Source organism: Gasterosteus aculeatus, chromosome 8 (genome assembly GCF_964276395.1).
Source record: "Gasterosteus aculeatus chromosome 8, fGasAcu3.hap1.1, whole genome shotgun sequence".
NCBI classification, from domain to species: Eukaryota; Metazoa; Chordata; class Actinopteri; order Perciformes; family Gasterosteidae; genus Gasterosteus; species Gasterosteus aculeatus.
Genome location: NC_135695.1, coordinates 11,466,679 through 11,486,897, shown reverse-complemented (window position 1 = coordinate 11,486,897; position 20,219 = coordinate 11,466,679). Strand labels below are relative to the sequence as shown.

The following is a 20,219-nucleotide window of genomic DNA, read 5'->3' as shown; positions in this document are numbered from 1 at the left end:
TTTTATTAGGTTTTCATGGCGTGCCAGCCTAGGACCTTTTGACTGATACACTACTACTTTTTAGTACATTAAAAATTCACAGTAAAGTGTTTCATAAAAATTCAATATGGCACGTAATTAAATGACTATGTAGAATATGTCTTAAAAAGTTCATATACATGCGATAATATAGTTTTATTAAGTCTTTGTATATCATGTCATAACAAATATAACAAGAAATTCTAGTATATTATATTGTAAAAGAAATCCCCAAGAAGGCATAAATAATATATACAAAAGGTACCATATAGTAATGCGTAGGTCCCTGAACAAATACAGATAAGTAGCAACTTCAGTCGCTGGTGAACAACAACTGTTTGTACTTTCTGCTTCATTTAAGACCACTCAATCCTCAAATAACTTGAATCTACTGGTACTTACCATGAAATCAGCCTCCGTGAGTCCAACTTATACTATAATTTACTATACATTGAATTATCTAATCTAATTTTAATAGATATCAGGAGGTGCATTTCTAAACACAAATAAACATGCAGTGTGTGTGCAAATAAACCAAAGTGCTTCTCTTTGTGTACCTGTGGCAAATCTCTTCTTGACCAGCGACATGCGGTAGCGGCTGCCCACCAGCTGCACGTCCATCCCCGACAGCGAGGCCCCGGAGCCCAAAAACTGCACAGCCAGGCTGGGTGGAGGACCGCGGGGGACCTCAAGGCACTGCCAGCTGGCACACAGAGTCCCTGAGCCTGGGACGCAGATACAAGAGACACATGGAGGACAACGCTCCTGAATACACTGGACAATGTTAAATTAGTTAGTTAAATACATACATTTACATTAACGAAGAGGGTGTTTTCTTTCAACTATGAACATTCTAACATCCGATTAATCACTGACAACTATGACTAAGCCTCATGCCATGTAGCGCTATCTCTATTAGATGAGATAAACGTTCACATGCTGATGCTGCAGTCAAAAGGGGATGACACGCAAAGATCTAAATTTCTATGTCTTGCCAAAATGTGGAGATGTGAACCCGGCAGGAAGGAAATTAAGTAGAAAATAATTGTGGCCCGAATTTGAATGACGCAAATATAACAGAAGGATAACAAGGTGATAATCCGTGCATCTGGGTGTGTAGGTTTCTCTCTCTTTGCTCAATGAAGGGTAGAGGAAATAAAAGCAAAGAGGTACAATGAGAGATGCAGCGCTCTGACCTTTGCTGTGGTTGGTCGGGGAGATGTTTGGGAGTTTCCACAGCAGCCGTCTTTCCTCAGCGTTCCTGCACAGAAAAAACAATGTTCAGTGAGATAAACAATAACATGGCTAACAATAGCAAAACACAACTAATAGAAGAAGTATTGGTCAGCTGGTTTGACTCTTTGTTCCAGACTGCAATATCTCACCGACTACTGGACGGGTTAATGTGACATCTTAGTCCAGTCTTTTCCTCCTGGCCCATCATTAGGTGGACATTTGTGCTGGTCAGTCAAATACCGTGATGACTTTTAGATGTATGGCCATACGAGATGAGTGTATGAAATAATCGTTTTGATTATAATATAATATAATAACATAACACTGGTTACGGGCGACCGACAGCCCACACGACCGCTGCTCGTTACCCACCCACGATGACATCATCACTAACCAGGAGGCAGGAGGCTGGCACTGCAGATCGGTGGCAGTGTGGTCTAATGGCAGCAGCACCTGAACAGCGGCGAGCTGCGTGGAGGGCGCGGTGGCGGGGCAGCAGTGGTAATCCAGTGACACCCGTGTCACCGTGCCGCTACGCTGACACTCTGCAGACAGGAGCAAGGGAGCCCGACCCGGGTCCTGAGACGACACCTGAGCAGATGGAACAGAACTTTTGTTTCAATGGGTTGAAGATAATAAAAAAAACAAAAAAACATTTGCAAGCGAGTTTGGAGACATCGTAAGTTTATATAACCTTTGGTCAACTGATGGAATAGATAAAAAACACTTTTTTACGAGCCACTAATTTCTCAATAATTTATTGACAGTTGTCAACAGAACACTTTGTAGTATTTTAAGTTCACAGTGGTAAAAACAGAGTATTCAGATGATACACTTCCAGTATCCGTAAAGATGTCACGTCAGAACACTGACGAAATGTGATATTTGTCAACAAGGAATGATACAATTTCAACAGATAATAAAGTATAAAAAGTAAATGGAAAGTGAACAAAAATGTACTTAAAGAAAGCTTTTCTTTCAAGGAAAATTCTACATTCCCAGTAAGCTTTGGGAAAAATGTGTGAATTACAGACTGTTTATTTAAGTAACAGCATCCAGAATAGCAATTGTGCTCAAAATAGCCCGAATATGCAGGAAAGATCGTATTGGCGCATACGAATTTCAAATCCTGACCTGATACTTGAGCAACGCGATGTTGTAGTACGAGGCCTGAGGGTTGAGTTCAGCCTCTCTCTGCAGGTAGAGCTGCAGCGCCTGCATGTTGAACCAGAAGTCTCTGGTGTCAGGGTCACTCTGAGACGGATCACTGCGGAGACGGCAGGACGGTGAGGATTGCGTTACAGTTTCAAACAAAGTTGTGAATAAACATGCCGACGGCAGCTGACCTGTACAGCAGCTTTTGATTTGGCAGGAAGTGATCGACCCTTGAGGTGTTGACCAGTCTGAAACTGAGCACGGGAACGTTTGGGTTGGCTGTGAATATCCGGGTGATTCCAGCGGGGAAGGACATCGTCAGGTCTCCTGTGATCTTCACCAGACACCTGGAGAGAGAAAAGCAGACACAAGTTCATACGAATCCTGTTTACAAGCAGCCCAAAACAAAAAACTACAAATCATAACCACACCAGTCGATGCAGTTACCTGGTAAGTTCATCTTCAAGAGCAGAAAATGTGCAAAACATGTTTGTCTTTGTGATTTTTAAGAAAGGGATTTAATGCTGACCGGTTGTGTTGTCCACCTTTGAAGTAGGCATTGATATATTCCGTTATGGCTGCAGCCACAGGCCACGCCTCCTGCGTACTGAGCGAAATGGGACTGGGACCTCGGGACAGGTGCACTGCAAATGGGAGAATTCTACGGTTAGGATAGTGAGTTTTACATGAGTGACATGAAAGTCAGATGAGAAGATCGACACCACGCTCATGTCTTGTGTGTTAAACCGTCTCAAACGATCCATCTGAATACGTCCTACTTGCAGCAGAAGGCCCACTTCACCACAAATCCTTCCACGCGTTTCAAACACACTGCGTTTGTGTGCTGAGGCTTACGCGGTCTTTGTTGGTGGTCCTGGTGGTGGTACGGCAGAGGTGAGGCTTGTCCAGCTCTGGCGGGACTGGGCGCTCGGTTTTGACCACCCCAGTCGTTGTCCCTGACCTGAGGACCCCACTCGCTGGGGCTGGAGGAGGAGGAGGAGGAGGTGAGGGAGGGGCTGGGCTCCGGCAGCGGAGAGGAGCACAGAGACCGCGACTGAAACACAAGAATTAACAATATTGGCTCTATTTTCATACAAAAGACCTATTGGATCAGTGGGGAATATTATCATTTATACAGTTTGGATACATTTGGTCAGATACTATTAAGAATCCTGACAGTATAGAAATGATTAGAAGCATCAACAGAAGACTGTTGTTTTACTTTTTACATTCAGTTCTTCCTACTGCTTACAATTGTCAGGTAATCCCTATCATTTAAATAACATAAAAAAATCAAGAGTATCAGGGCGAACAATGTTAACAAAATATGAATAATTAAATTAGCTGAGAAATGAACTTACTCTCTCGCAGCCGCTGAGTCGGCTCGACGTCCTCTTGCCTCGTGTTGCTCTCTGAGGAGCGGCTGCTACAACTTCCGTCGTGTTGTGTCTGAAGTTGTGCTTGGATCCTTACAAACACACATCAAAACAACGGAAAATCACACAATGCAGATTATGAAAAACGGAAACACTCCAAGTCAGTTTCAGAACAGCCGGGGAAATGCTGCTCCGATCTCGCTGCCAAAGACAAGCTGGCACAAAACATAATGCTTGAGGGATTTAGGGCCCTGTTGGTGTCGGATTGTTCTTCAGAGATTTTCTTCTTTAGTGAGAAAGAAACCCCAAGAGTTTCTGCCTCCCTGGTACTCACTGCAAGAACGACGCTTTGTTCATCTGTAAGAATTCTTGAGGATATGATGAAGCTTTTTAAAGTTAAGGTTTTAGAAAGAAATACGGTTAAATTTGTTTAAATTCAGATTACATCCTGAAAGCAACAATAAATTGAATGCACTCGGTGCCTCAGCAAAGTCTTAGCTGCTAGCTGACGGGCGTCTAGATTTGGCAACTTTTAAAGCAACTGCTGGCAGCAATCGGCTGTGTGGATTTGCAGATATTATGGCTGGTTTGATTGAAGCCCTGTGAATTATGTGAACAGCTAAAGCTACACATTAAAATGACTGCGCTGCACTGGCCAGCTGTCGCATTGACTACTGCAACGCCCTTCTGGCAGGACTGCCAGCCAGCATGCACAGTAAAAACCTCTTTAAATGGTCCAAAATGTCACTCTCCACTGGCTCCCTGCTGCTGCTCCCATTAAGCTCAAGTTGCTAATGATCAGCTATAAAAGAGGCCACTAGCACAGCACCCGTCTCGCTGGACTCCCTCATGCGGCTTTATGCACCTTCTGATTCAATACAAATGGACAAAACTACTCATGCAGTCCCTCAAACACATGCTGCAGTGCTGTAGTTACGTTGGGTGGAACATGCAACGTCGCAGGACTGCTCCTTGATGTACTGCGACTTCGATGGTACATCATTTAGACATTGCTTTGGAAACAGATAAATGCAATGCCAGTGATAGCATTACGTGACTCTTATGTGACAAATAAAAGAATCAGTACCCTTGTGCGAGCTGATGCTGCATGTTATCTGAGAGTTCAAATCCAGGCAGTCTTGATCTTTATCTGTGGAAAAACACAAATCCTCCTGTGGTCCCGAATGCCTGGTGAGTGGAGGGGCGTTCCTGCGCGGCTCACTGTCTGACGATCGATGCTTCCTCCTCTCTCCACCTACTTTGCCTTTCCCTCCCCCCTCCTGTGTTTTGGAGCCGCTCGCCCCCCCGGAGACGCTTTCACTGAATGGGTTGTGGAAAGAGTTCCAGGGAATTAGCTCCTTCTTGGGCTGCGCTGTGGGCAAAGAGCTTGAATTGGTCTCAGGTACCAGCCTGTTGCTGTTGGTAGAGCCGCCGCCACCAATGCTGCTGCTGCTGCTGTGTGGAGGGACGAAGCCAGCTGCTGCAGCCAGCGACGACTGGTGCGTCGGGCTGCCAATCATCGTGATGGCGAACGGGTCATCGGGAGTCACGGGAGGAGGGAGGCTCTGGTCTCTTTTCCTGTCTCGGTTTTTACGATTGGAGGAGGAGGCGCAGGAGGAGTTCGGGAGTGTCTTGGTGACGGCAAATGGGTCTCCTCGCGCGTCCATCCGCCTGCCCTCCGGGGTCGCGCGAGGTGGGGGTCGGGCCCAGGCGTCGGACAGGTTCAAAGTCTCCTGGGTGACAGTTCTCTCAAACGCAGCAAGGAAGGGGTCCTCGGGGGGGATGTGTTTGCAGTTCCACACCGACAGCTCCACCTCGGCCGGGGGGACGGACTGGGAGAAAGCTGGGAACCGTATGGATGAAAGGTCCTGATCTGGGGGGACACGAGAGGGCCGCGACGAGGCGACGGACCAGGCGCCGGCGGGTTCGTCCTGCAGGTGAGGACCCCGCCCGGGGGAGGGGTCACGGAAAACCGAGAGGAAAGGGTCCACTGGTCGTCCGAGTTTTTGCATTTGCTCTTTACTCTGTGGTACCGGAGGCCAGGCTGCCCAACCCACCGGCTCTGGGGAGGGACCGAGGGGCTGATGGGAAGGGGAGTCCAGGCCAGAGTCCTCGACGTTCTCTGGAGAGGAGGAGTCCGACGAGAAGGTAGCATCTGACACGGACACAGCAAACACATTGCAGGGCGTCAAAACGGTGCAGCTGGTCAACACAAGTAGGAAGCAACAAACTCATTGGTAAAAGCTTCAGAACCAAAAATAAAGATTTACTTCTAAAAAAAATGTTCTATTTGCAACAACATCATCAATATGAACGGAAATATACAAGTCTTACATTGAGAGGCATCGAAAGTGTTCTGCTCTCGGATCTGTTCTCGACTGTCAAAGCTTTTGGACTTGAAGGCCGAATCCAGCGGTGGTCCAAACAGACTGTCCGACCCAGACGCTGTTGAACTCAACCTGGAATAAGAAACAAAACAGGGAGGGGTCCGGAGGGATTGAGGGCGTGAAGATGAGCAGAGGTAAGAGAGAAAGGCCTACTGTGCACAACTGAAGAAACACGGCACATCCACAGATAAGAAACTAGGCCTGATGGAAGCGTTTTAAAACATACCCACTATTTTAGATAATAGGGTCCAACTTTGTGGAAACAGCTTGGTGAAGAATCTATCCTGTTTAAATATGACAATGCCTCTGATTAAAAACCAGTTAGAAGTAGAAGAATAGAAGACTTTCACTGGCCTACAGAGAGCCCCGACATAAACACCATCCACCAGCTTTGGAATGAACTGGAACATGTACTACAAGACAGACCTAATCAGCCTGAAACTCATTAGTGACACACTTTCGGCTGAATGGAAGCAATTTCCTTGAGGCGGAATTCTAAATCAACAGTTGCCGTTATTGCAGCAGATTAATAGCCACCTGGTGTAGGTGTGTAGGTATATACAGGTCTGGTCTTTTTGGGGGGTTTTCTTTCCGTAAAAAAAATAGGACTAATTAACCTGCCGAGGAATTGAAGGAGGAGAGAAAAGTTAAAACAGTGACAGTGGAGCGCCTGAGAAAGAAACCCGACAAGCTTCAGAGCTCTGAAAAGGCCACAGATGACGTAAGTTCACCTCCAAATACGTCTCTCTACTCCTCCAACCAGAGACGGGCAAGAGATATGAAAAGTAGAGCCATCTCACCTGCTGTGATCAGGACTGGAGGTGGATCGGCGCAGGCCCTCCTGCTCCCCATCTGTAACTGACACACACACACACACACACACACACACTGAGCGAGAGGGTCACTGCAGAGAACTTCTTCCTAACCAGGTCTAATCAGCTGCACGTGTGCTTCGTCACAGCGATTAATGGGAGGCTGAGCTCGACTGAGATAGAAGGGCGTGAGAGAAAAGGCCATTTGGAATTACCTTCCCTGTGATAAATACCACCAATTAGCTCGGCCTCAATCAGCTCCAGCCACCGCTGCAGAGCAACAGCTTTAATCAGACGCTCATCGTTAATCCTGCAGCCGCTTAAGCGAGACAGACTCCCCACTGCAGTCAGGTTGTAGCCTGCAGCCTAGAATACTGGCGGCTAACAAACCAGTCTGTGATAAAAAACATGCCCAAGAGCACGAGCAGAAGACCAGGAGCGACAAATGGAGCGTGGCTGTTTACGCAAGGTCAGCCAGTGAAGAGATTTTCTGTCTAGAGGGAACCATGGCTACACAGGCTGCAGATAGGGAGATTCTGCAGGAAGGAAAAGCTAATTGCATCCTTCATATGTGGTTCTCTGTGAGCGTATATATGTTTTCAAAATTATCCACAGACAAACCTCCATTGCAGGTAACAAGACAGACTTCGCCTTTCAATGACGGATAACATTTTGTCATTTCAGTACACCTGGCTCAAAATGAATGTGTACTAAACTATTAATTATATTGTTGTAATTATCAATTAATTCACGATTTGGTCAATACAACGTACAAAAATATGAAAAAAAGAATGTTTATCAACCAAGTTCTATACTAAAATGTATGTAAAGAAGAGCTTGTCAAACATAAATATTGAAAATAGGAGACTAAAACCAGACTCACCCCTGTGGGATGCAACATCTCTATCTTCCGACAGACCTCCTGCAGTACTCGAGTTCCCTGAACAGACACAACAGCTTTCAGTCTGCAGTATAATATGCAGTACACAAAGAACAACAGACGGTAGGTTGTGCTGGAAAGACAATAAAAAATGACTCCAAAATCAGAAAAAAAACATTGACACACATTTGTTTGAACTTACTAGAGAGATGCCGCTGGGTTGACACCTGAAAGTCAAGAGAGGGGGCAGCTTGGGTCAATACAGGGGCCTCGTGTTAAAGAAAAGGATGGTGAAACAACGCCAAAGAACCAAAAACGACTCTCCTGTCTAAGAAGTACGTTCATACGCTGTTATTTTCAGCAGCAAATTAACATGCATTAAGGTCTGTAGTGGGTATACAAAGCAGGAGGTCTTTAAGCTCATGTTTATTGCAATGAAGGGACACGTCACATTTAACTGCACATTTTTAGGGTAAAAAAAAACTACTCTTTCATGGATGTGGAAAAACACACAGCACCTTAAAAAACCACAAAAACGATCACAACCTGTTGCCGGACGCCTCTGTTGGGCGGCAGCGTCAGCGCCCCAACGGTGGCTTTCAGCTCCTTCTCCGTGGCAGCAGGGTTACTGCGGCTGCTGCTGACCACTGGTCTAATCTGGATGTGGAACTTCTTGGGCTCCTCGTCATCAAAGTCAGAGTCACTGGAGTAAAAGTTGTTCTCCTTGTCTTCAGAGCAGCGTAAAGAGGAGAGGAGGTTAAGGAGAACTGTAGAGTAGGGATGAAAGGAGGTGATCGGCCGGAATAGATCAAGATAGGAAAGCCGCAGAGCCCTGCTTGGACACCGGCACAAGACTTTATGATGAATTCTGCTTGATTTGCTTAAAGAGTTTTAATATGCAAAATTCTTAATGTAATGAGTCAGTAATTAAACTAAATTTAATTTACTCAACTATACTGCAAATTGACGGTTTAATTTGTTTTTTGTCAATTCATATATCAGACTAAATAAATCAGGAGAAAATGCAGGCAAGCGTGTCGTGCAACGAAGACAGATATGAAGACAGACGCTGAAGGCCTGCAGAGTGAAGGGGACTGCTGCAGAGCTTCAAATAGCCCAACCGCCACATCCCGCCTCACCCTCAACGCCTCCCCTTCCTCTTTGTCCGGGCTGCACTCTGCTGCACGCGGAAGCGTCATGTGAGGTGCGTTTTTGTGCTTCAGGAGATTCAGATAAACCGATGGACGTGTGCAGCATGAGGACGTTTTAATGGCAAATTAATAGATTCTGCCCACACGGCGGGTCAAACGCACAGGATGATAAAAGAGTTGTTATCTAGTAATGTCAGGGTGCTGCTGATAAATCAATCAGGGTGTTTGGTTATGAACACAATTTATTAATGTCCCATGCAGGCGTCTGCTTGGGGGGGACGCAATTAGTCATTTGTTTAAACACTCATCAAGATGGCCATTTGTGTTAATGGTCAAACTCACCTCTCACCTTCTGATTATGTTTAATTTAAAAAGCCCTCCACCTTAGTTACGTGCCTTCTTAGAGTCTATTCATTGGTCTCATGAAGGTTAATTTGGTGCACAGCATCGGTCATGTGAGGGAGAAACGTTTTTGAAATCCTTCAGAAGTCTTAAGTCTTTGTTTCCAACTGAGGGGAATATAAAGAAAGCTCAAGTTGTTGTGCTTTACATTTGTTAATATTGAGGTCCAGATGTATTTCATAAATATTATATTAGAAATATTCCGTAAATCATTAGTAGTAGTATATTGAGTACAAGACGTATACCATCAGCTTTTGTGGTTTATGTAATAATTGTGACTGTTGCCCCCTGTCTTAACTAACCACCAATCAGTAAGAATTAATAAGAGATAAATAAACATTATGATACTTACACTACACTTGAACTACAACAAATAATAATTATAAGCAATAATTGATCAAGGAAAGGAAATGTTAAAAAGATATAACATTGTACTGAATTATCCTGTGAAACGGCTGAAAAAAGGATATCATTGTGCGTGCTGTCAGCTCGGATGACAAATCCCTCATCATCTACTTCCAGGGGTAAATTCTAAATGAATGCACGAACACGAACACACGAACACACACACACACACACAGGAGAAGGAGTCAACAACATCATTATCATATCTGACACACTTTGTCACACTGTTGGACTGGCGCCTTTATAACGACCAATGACAGCTTTGTATTGGAGTGCGTGAGACGATAAACAGACGCTAACAAACTTCCACTGTCTTCACCAGCAGATCAAACAAAGCTTGGGATGCCTGACACATGATATTCAAAATAAGAAATGAGAGACGACACGGGAGCGGATATTTTTACACAGTGTGAAGTGTGGACATAAACAGATGGTGTTTGAAATGATCTGATTACAGTATACAGATCTCCGTAGGTCAGGTTCACATGACAAGTGTAACTGTGCCATTGATAATACTTTTTGTATCAGATCACAGTGAACGGAAATTGGATTTATGAATACTGAGAACAGGTAAACACACTGAAATGTAAAACTGTAGGAGCAGCTTAACTGCAGGTATAATTATATTGATTTAAGGCAGCTATAGTCAATATTTATTAATATTAATGAATATTAATTAATATAAACCAAATAAATATCATAAATGTGAAAAAGGAGTTGCATGTCCCAATAAACGACATTTATTACATTTGCTGTGCCTCTCAGCTTTTTTTTTCCTCCTTCTCTTCTATATTTAATGTTTTCTGACAGAAAACATTAAATATTCCATCAAGTTGTCGAGGCTGTCACTTTGCCCTAAAATCCTGCTTAGATTTTATTCAGCCACTGATCATGTTTAGGGCGTCGGTTAAAGCAGCAAGGCCTAAACAATATATTTTCGGCAAAACACAATTGGCACCCTTAATATGATCGAAAGACAGATTAGTTTTTAACATTTATTCAGTATTAATGCAACTTCTGTCACTAATAACCATTTTAATGTTGAACATAGAAGGTGAATGGACGGTCAGTGTTTACATCCTGTTGACTCTCCTATTCAGTCTGTTAGGTGGCAGCGTGCAAAGCACACGCATCCCCATTCTCACATAGTGGGAGTATCTATCCCCACACATGCACACAGCATCTCAATAACCTCTTCTTAGAAGTACCAGAATAAACCTGGGAAACCCCACACCGTCAGTGAAGTCATTACCACACACACACGCGTGATTTCCCGCTCAACTTTGTTCCACAAACATACACATACACAATTTCCCCTAAAAGAACACATATTCTTCTGGCTGTGCAGAAGTTCTTTTGAACACATTAGTCTGCAGGGATCACTGCAGCTTTAGGAATGAGAATAGAGTCGGCGGTTTAGAAGCGGCAGCCTTTCATTTGGATTATTTAGTCTGATACTCACCAGCGTCTCCGTCACAGTGGAGTCTCTGCAAATACAAAACAAAAAACCCATTGTGTGTTTTATTTTCATTTATCAGTTATTACCCAAACCGAGGCTGGTAATAAAAACAATAACATTCAGTGTGTGTGTGTGTATGCGTGTGCGTGTGCGACACTCACGTGGAGTCGGGCTCCTTGTCCCGCTTGCCGAGGCCGGGGATCCTGAAGGCTTTTGCTCGACTCTTTTTCCCACCTTCTGGTGGCAGAGCGCTCATGTATTCCTCAAAACCAACAAGAGCTGCAGGAGACATGCAGTTTGATAAAATAAAAAAAATAAACAACACACAGATATGAGCACGTAGTTGAACCGTTCACTCACTGCGTTGTGTCACTCTGTTTTCAGTGTGGGTGTATTCATATTTCTATTGTTACGTAAGGGGCCGATTTAAATCGTTGGTTTATTTTACTCAAACTGGAAGCAAGAAAACGTCCTGCAGGTGCGCTGTACCTGGCCGGTCTTTGCCCGTCCCCTTCGACTCTGCAAATTTCTGGATGAGGCTATCGATGCCGATGTTTTCCACATTCTGCTTGAACTCCTCATGGACCTGCAGCAGGGCAGAATGATCGTTTGGTCCTTCAGAAGGTTTGTTGTGTTGAACAAAGTGACATCAAAATGATTGTTTTTGTTATCAGAGCTTTGTGCGGTAATGCTGCATGTGCATATATGTTCAAAATACTATTGCTGCCGTCTTGGCCGGGCTCTCTTGGAAAACAGATTGTCTAATCTCAATGGGACCACCACCACTACTAAAAATAATGATTCAAAAACAATGTATATTTTTATAAAGAACATTTGATCCAATCTTGGTGTAAACATTTGTATGAAAAAGTTTTGCGTCAAGGAAAGTTAAGCTGGAAAATCAAACTGAAATGCTGCCGACAGCGTTGACAGAAATCAACAACCGAGGCGGATCTACAAAATGCTGAATATCTGACCAGCGTGACATTGTTGTGACAAGTTATCCCATTCTGCTTTAACTAAACGCGACTCAAAGAATTGCCTAACGAAGAAAAAAAAAAAAGAAAAGAAACTGCCGTCAATGATGTTACAGGATTGAGTGGACACGGTTTGTAAATTATAGCAGAATGAACGGCATGTTCTCCTTTATATTTCAATTCTGATATAGGAAAAAGGGTTTTGATGGAGAGTACAGTATTCGGTTCACGGTTTAGTGTCAGCCACGGCATACCTGTCCCACTTGGACATGCGTGTCTTCTATGGAGTGCGAGTAGCCTTTGATCAGCTGTTTAATCTGCCGCAGGTGGGCCTCCTCGATTTCCTGAAACTTCTGCACGCACGCACGCACGCACGCACGCACGCACGCACGCACGCACGCACGCACGCACGCACACACACACACACACACACACACACACACACACACACACACACACACACACACACACACACACACACACACACACACACACACACACACACACACACACACACACACACACACACACACACACACACACACACACACACACACACACACACACACACACACACACACACACACACACACACACACACACACACACACACACACACACACACAGTGGGAAAGACAAAAAGATACGTCACAATGGGATAATGCTATAGCTTTGTATAATGATTATTGCCAATATTGTTGTTGGGATTGAAGTTTGTTTATAGTATCTAGTTTAAAATGTATTGGAGTTTGTTTCTGTTGGGCTTTTGTATCTTAAGAAAGAAAAAAATATTTTTAATTTACTCAGGGGAAGTATGAGATGCACCACAATCAAATAAAACTGAAACTTTAAACTCCCTAAACATGCAATAAGGTAAAAATAGGCTTTATAGGAGATCTTTGGATTCAGGAGCAGCTGGAGAAGCAGCCAGCAGAAGAGGCGCACGACTTTGAGAGGGTTTAGCGTTTAAGTTTCATCCTGCTTATAATTCAGCAGACTCATTGTGCCTCTCTGAATCAGGACATAACGCTTGTGGCTTCGGACGCTTTGCAAGTGCTGTCAGGCTTCAGCAAGGCACTTTGTTTCCATTTTACATGTCCAACTACTCCAGGGGACAGTCTCTCAAAGATTTTTCAGACTGATCTGTAGTTTTGGACATTCTTTTGGGGGAAGGGACTACAAGGGAAGGAGACCTTTGTGTAGCCTTGATGCATGACTTGTACGTGTGCCAATTCTGTCTCCTACATGCAAGTATTATTGTGTGGTTTTAACACCAGACACTAATAGAGCAAAAAGACTTGCAGTGCGTCATCTCCCTTTTGAGCTTTTAAATGTTTGCTAAATCAGAACTTTTTTGTTTCCATAATCTACTTTGGGCATCAACACCTTTAAGTGTGTCCTCTTTTCAACCGGTGGACCGGACGTGTCCCTCATACCTTGTTCCAGACAAAATAAAACTAAGCTACAGGCATGAAAGGTGTCTTTAGATCATCTTGTAGTCCCCTCTAGTCTTATAATTGATAAAAAGGCTCTTAATTTCTTATTTACTTAGCGGTCTTTCATTTGGTTTGCATACATTCTCTCTTTGATCCTTTGACACATTTCTCTCCAAGGACAACAAAACCTTCTATACAAATGAGCAAATCTCCCCCCACAAAGCTATCACAATAAATAATTGGTAACAAGGATTTTAGTCATCATTTGAAATGTAAAACACAGGCATACACATTAGGGTCTGTTGAGCATCTCCATGGAAACAGCAGCAGTAACCATGGAAGTGTGGAGGCAGTGATTAAAGGTAATGAGAGAGGGTCCGGATGTGCTTGCGTGTGTGACCAGGTGGGTGGTTTAGAAGTCTGGGGGGGGGTTCCTTTTTTTGGGGGAAGACGTGATAAAGGACTAAATTAAGAGGATAATATGGCGTTCTCGCATGGTGGGACGTTACATAGGAGGGTGATAATGAAAGATAATGCTAAGAGGAGAATAATGACATCAAAACAGCACATCAGAGGGTGGGAGGGAGACAGAAAAAAGCTGCAGTCGGTGCTGACCTGGGAGGACTCGCTCATCTTCTGCTCAAACTCTCCACCCACGCGGTTGTACTTCTCAATGCACAACGCAAATGACTCAGCTGCTTTCTTAGACTTCAGCTCCGCCTAGTGAGAGAGAACAGGAAAAGGATAATGATGGCCTTTAGCTATGAACTCCCATTCACAGAAATAAATGTTAACCGCTCCGTTCGTTGAATGAGAACAATTTCTGCCCCATGATTACAACGACCCCATTCAGTATTCAGGCTGTACTTTCAAAACAAGAGCTAGAAAATGTGGTTTTCCATAATTGTCAAGGGTAATTGAATAATGCATTTAATCTCTTGTCTTAATTGTAGGATTCATTTTAGGGGCACAGGACAAACACCAATGATACGACATATAACACACATAATATTCTCATGTCTCTAAACTAGTTTCTTTTGTAGCCGAAACACAAGTGTGCAGTGCAGAGCGGGGTGCAATATGCTCTAAGTAGAGAAATCTTCACTCCATCTGTACACATACTAAAGATGAGGGTTAGCGTGTGCATACATCCTCCGACATTGTCTAAATATATGCCAATAGAAATGGCCGAGATATGTGAACTAATTCACACTCATGCTGTAGCATTATTTGTAATTGTTGATTGTGTATATAGCATGATCACATTGTTTTTTCCAAAATTTGGGCAATCCGAACTTCTCCATTTTTTTTCCTCCAAACCAATAGCGGTCATTTGGTTACCATAAAGCAATCTTAAAAGTATAAAAAAAAGTTGTGGCTAACCTTCTCCAGTTCTTTCTGTGGAGCTCCCTCCTTCCTGAGCCGGTCCAGCTCCGAACACTTGGAGTGATATCCCTCCTTTGACTTCTGGAGGTGTCCGTTCTGAACCTGGACCGCCTGCACCGCCTCAACCGTTCCCACCATCTCCTCCTTGGTCTGGGTGACACGCACAAGCATGAAGAGAAAGAACATCAATCATCATTGTACTTTATGGGAAAACTTACAGGTTTCCCCAAAAGAGGGAGACAGTAATGGGACATTGACAGGCCCTCGATTACGGGCAATTGATCGGTCAATCTTCACAGGAACACACACACACACACACACACAGGTAAATCCTCCTGAGTTTTTAGGTACGTACCCTGCGGTGAATTTTGACCTGCTCGTCTCCGTACTTGTTGATGTCCCGAATGAGATCGTTCATCTTTTTCATCAGCTCGAGGTGGCAGAGGGCCAGTTTGTCTGAAGACACTCTGAACACATCCCACATGGGAGCAAAGGTCCTAGAAAATACATATACAGGGATTAAGACACACAGGAGACCGTTCTCTTCATTTGAGATCCATTCTAGTACCAAGAGTCATTGGTAAAATGTTGATTTTAAAGCATGGTTATGACATTCTTGTGTACGCGTCATCATAAACTGTGACAAATAAATAAGTAACATGCGAGGGTGAGAAGAGAGGTGGGTCACTTTAAGCACCGGAGGTCAGTGAAGGCAAGATTGCAAAATGTGCTCGTCGATAGTGGCTACGCAGTCCCTTGCAGGAACCTTTCATAGAAATCTGTCACATAATAAACATATGTTTTAGGCAAAGAAGTCATTATTCTGATACGTACCCCAGTGGACTTCCGTTGCTGGCCATCTTAGCTAGTTTGCTCATTGACTTGGAGTAAGTCTCTTCAATAGCAGCACTGCAAAATAAACATTATCATTAACAGGTACAATAACTAATTAATCTAAAAATGATAGACATGCAACATTAAAGCGATGTAATGTATACATACAGGCACACAGACTCTTCTCTTTCTTTTAGTTCCCCCACTGAAGTTGCCAGTAACCCCGGAGGAGATGCGTGCATTCTTTCAAATGTAAATTCTTGTAAAATAACTTTTGGACTGGTGAATGCGATGCATTCCAATAACCAGGGCTATTCCAGGGCTCCTGCCTCTGCTAATGGCCTCATGTGTTATGTTCTTATGATCTGGAGCTTTACTTTCAACCATTCGAGTCAGACCGATGAATTCTCGCAATAAACGCTGGCATGAAACTTTAATAACCGTCATCTGTTGACCCCGAAGAGAAAGAAGGAGTATTGATCCAAATAGCCTCAGGGTGAACAGAACAACTTTAACAAGCAGTGATCAAACTGTTGCTGGAACTTATATTGAATCACAAGCAAGGCGAACGAATGCTTTCATTTTAGAGTTATATTCATCTTTTTTTTTGTATATTTTCTTGATTTTAAATAATTACATTTTAATTCAATTAAGCCTGAAGTGGTGTTTTCCTTAAAAGGAAGGTCCACTACCTTTTTTCTGTTACTCTGAAGTGGCCCAAAATAACAATCAGTAATTGATTGACATTATTTTCAATCCCAAGCAAAAATCTATTACACCAATTAATTAACTCATGCTGAACTTATTCTTTCAACTCTACTCGAATCTGGTAGTTATTACGTGCCCACTATTAACGGTCCCCCACTATCACAAAGCAGCAATGCATCTCCATTAAACGGAGGAGCAGGTAGACTCACGCTAGAGGATACCGCTGAGGAATGTGGAGAATGCGGTCAAAGTTGTTAAAGTACTTTATTGTTTTATACGGTGTCTTTTATACAATTGACCTTAAAAGCAAGCGGCAAAGGAGAAAATCCATCAAAACAATTGCCTTCCCTCCCTGCGGGACGGCATACGACGTTACCCGCAGTGGCCCAATTTCATTTCCTGACCCCTGATTTGTTGTCTGCTGCAGATAAGTGAATTTCCCCCTCAGAGGAATGTGCATGTGCGCTAAATAAATGTCAGGATTATATCTGATATCATCTGTGTGCGTTGACCTCCAGCTGCGAGAGCTCAAATCGCAGTGTGGATCTCATTACTAGCCTTAAATACTCACTGACAGGTTCCTAATTAGAGGACCGGGTGTTGAATAAGCTAACTACCCACTTTGAGGAGGGTTTTAATTAGATAAGTGACTTCCCTATTCATGAACTGTAGTACGACTGTAACCCGTTGAGTTTACGCACAGCACCAGAGGGTTTTACAATGATAACAGAGTAGGGATTTACAATAATAAATCATAATTATTATTTTGATTTCAGATAGAGGGAGAGGTATTCAAAAGCATGCCCCTTTTCTCGTTTAAGTAATTGCTTTACTAACAGATAACTGCAGCCAGCTGGCAAATTCAAATTTTCACATCGTTTTACTTTAAAGCCCATTTCAAGCACCACTCATTTTTTACGTCAATATTTTTCATATTTATCCGACGTTGAGGGATGATTCCCATTTTCGGGCTAGTGTTTGTGTGTGAGTTTTATAGAGAAATTAGGCTCCAGAAGTGGCGCTTTAGTGAAGACCTGAGCCACAGATCAGAGCAGAGCGGAAAGACTGAAGCAGCTGTAAAAAAAGGAGAGACTTGTTAAAGTCTCCTCCGAAACACCTCGTCTGTTAGAGCGAGAGATAAAAGTCCAAAACGGGTCATTTATCATCTTTGTGCATATCAACAGACTCTGTCATGGTCTCTCATCTTTCCACCCAACTGCACAGATTCAAGAGTGTGAAATTGCTCCACCACCTCGCACACACACACACACACACACACACACACACACACACACACACACAAATACAGACAAACCTTACCTCTCACGGACAAACTCGGCCAGCTCCTTGGTTGCCAGCTGGCCGTGCTTCATGTTGTGGTAGAGCACGTCAAAGCCGGCATTTTTCTCCCCCTGCCAAGATGGAAATAAAACAAACACACACACGTCTGTTAGCAACCCAACAACAAACATTACAAGTTACAAGAGGGAGTTTTAGCTTGAATAATATAATACCACGTTTGGTTTGATTTTGAATTATTACATTTTTGCCACTGATGTTGGTCTAAAGAAAGTCGGATTCATCCCAGGAAACATTTTCACTCACATACTGAAACGTTCAACAAACATTTTAGGGCTCTGCAAACATTCATATGAAACCAGCGTTGAATTCTGCTTGGACCTGAAAACCATCCAGGCATCCATTGACCTTATAGATGTGTGTAGAGGCCCGTCGTACATATATTATTAGCATTCCGGAGGCTGAATGTGTAATGAAGGTTTTATTTAAATAAATAATCAGCATATCAGCATGTGTATAGAGGCCTGTTTTAAACAGACCCGGTTGATTAGTTTCAGTGCTCTAATATGATTTAGCCAGATAAAGCTGTAAAACTATTATTTTTGGCACACTATAAGGCAGTAATGAATAAATATGAGATAAAAAAGCATGTCTAAATAACCAAAATTAATCTAGATCCAAGTAATTATTATTATTATTCATCCTTATTTATTTATTTATTTATTTATTCATCATCCTGTGATAGTTGGCTTGTGACTGAGCAAAATAAAGACTAGTTAGTTGATCTGAGGACCCCAATGCTCATTACAAGAAACTAGTGGCCTCTAACATTAAATCAGAAGTGCCTATTAGTAAAGAAAGAACAGTGACAGTTTTATATTCAAATTGTTGGGAAGGCTTTTTGATTTTTCTATCAACTGTCATATTTATTTTTAATAAGCATTTGGTTGTTTTCGGTTGGAATAATGCCTGTTTGTCTTTTTGCAGATGCTACACTGTAAAGTTAACTACTGTGCAACACCGGAAATGACCCTGCAGTACATTAGTAGAGGAAAGGCCAACATGTAAAATGGGAGAAAACCCCAGCAGCGGGTTGTTGCTCACAGAAGAGTGGACTACGTTGCACATCAGACAAACACCTGTGTTGACGCACGTCTTCATAACCTTAAGCGGAACATGACTGAGCTACAACGGTTACCAACAGACCCCGTCTGTTCCTTCTTGAGCCCGAGCATTTTTCAGTCAAGAGACAGCCGGGACGTCTGTGCAGACAGAGGCACAGACAGCTGCTGCTCAGGACCTAAAAATACCCGGCCGGAGGAGAACAGACCATTTCCCAGGTACCAGGGGAATGACTGGAATGACTGACACACACACACACACACACACACACACACACACACACACACACACACACACACACACACACACACACACACACACACACACACACACACACACACACACACACACACACACACACACACACACACACACACACACACACTTCGACAGTCAGGGCGACAACCAGGAGGCGTCTGAGACGGATTGACGACACAACACCTGACAGAAAACACCAGACGGGTTCAGGTACTGAAGCTGCACTCCGCTCAGGTCATCAGATTCTTATTCTGGTCTTTTTCTTGTGTGGTAATGAACGGAAAATCTTTTAGCTTTGGGTTGTTTGACAAACAAAACAAGCAAAGTGAGAATGTAACATTTGGCAGTGTGCACACAACTGCCTTTGTGCATGTTGTTTCCACAATAAAAAGCAAATAACAAAGAATATTTGCATCTTCTGAGACAAATGTCAAATCTGTAGTTTTAAAAAGGTCAGCTGCCCCACAGGGCCACACAAAACACACGATACATTTTAATGAAGGATGTTGTATTGTCCTGAGGTTCTTCTGGAATAGAGTTTTTCCAAAGTCATTTTTTTGTATTGTCAGTACACGGTTTGAATTCTTCTCAAAAGTGTAACTTAATGTTTCTTAGATCAAAACAAATGATCAGCGTCTCCGGCAGATAGCCTGTACTTTTATGGTTTGGGAGAAACTCACTTAATGCTCTCCTGTGTGCCATTATGTAAAACAAGAAGTCTCCCACTGTTCACTGGCAGACGCCTTTATGTTGAAACTCTAAGCTGACAGTCTAAGCCTTCAAGACGCGCACGCACGCGCGCACACACACATACACGCGCACGCACGCACGCACAGCACCTGTCCACCCCTTTATGATGTGTGAGGAGCTCCCCCCCATCTATTTTATTATTTTCTACAAGGCTATTTCTGTCACTTT

The 20,219-nt window shown here is 43.3% G+C and overlaps 1 protein-coding gene across 2 annotated transcripts in view; it reads right to left on the bottom strand.

Annotated features, from left to right (window-relative positions):
- fcho1 (FCH and mu domain containing endocytic adaptor 1) overlaps positions 1 to 20,219 on the bottom strand; it is a 33,684-nt gene that overhangs the window by 608 nt on the left and 12,857 nt on the right. Inside the window, exons 3-26 of one of the 2 annotated variants that reach the window (XM_078108177.1) lie at positions 17,943 to 18,034; positions 15,915 to 15,989; positions 15,436 to 15,577; positions 15,078 to 15,230; positions 14,310 to 14,414; positions 12,513 to 12,611; positions 11,771 to 11,867; positions 11,443 to 11,560; positions 11,285 to 11,309; positions 9,888 to 9,948; positions 8,411 to 8,604; positions 8,067 to 8,091; positions 7,868 to 7,924; positions 6,973 to 7,030; positions 6,120 to 6,244; positions 4,873 to 5,940; positions 3,771 to 3,877; positions 3,265 to 3,463; positions 2,939 to 3,053; positions 2,601 to 2,756; positions 2,389 to 2,521; positions 1,649 to 1,845; positions 1,215 to 1,279; positions 576 to 743 (exon numbers count right to left, since the gene is read on the bottom strand). In XM_078108177.1, the coding sequence (XP_077964303.1) occupies positions 576 to 743; positions 1,215 to 1,279; positions 1,649 to 1,845; positions 2,389 to 2,521; positions 2,601 to 2,756; positions 2,939 to 3,053; positions 3,265 to 3,463; positions 3,771 to 3,877; positions 4,873 to 5,940; positions 6,120 to 6,244; positions 6,973 to 7,030; positions 7,868 to 7,924; positions 8,067 to 8,091; positions 8,411 to 8,604; positions 9,888 to 9,948; positions 11,285 to 11,309; positions 11,443 to 11,560; positions 11,771 to 11,867; positions 12,513 to 12,611; positions 14,310 to 14,414; positions 15,078 to 15,230; positions 15,436 to 15,577; positions 15,915 to 15,989; positions 17,943 to 18,034 (3,634 nt within the window). The remainder of the gene's footprint in view (positions 1 to 575; positions 744 to 1,214; positions 1,280 to 1,648; positions 1,846 to 2,388; positions 2,522 to 2,600; positions 2,757 to 2,938; positions 3,054 to 3,264; positions 3,464 to 3,770; positions 3,878 to 4,872; positions 5,941 to 6,119; positions 6,245 to 6,972; positions 7,031 to 7,867; positions 7,925 to 8,066; positions 8,092 to 8,410; positions 8,605 to 9,887; positions 9,949 to 11,284; positions 11,310 to 11,442; positions 11,561 to 11,770; positions 11,868 to 12,512; positions 12,612 to 14,309; positions 14,415 to 15,077; positions 15,231 to 15,435; positions 15,578 to 15,914; positions 15,990 to 17,942; positions 18,035 to 20,219) is intronic. The other variant, XM_078108178.1, reaches the window with a different exon arrangement.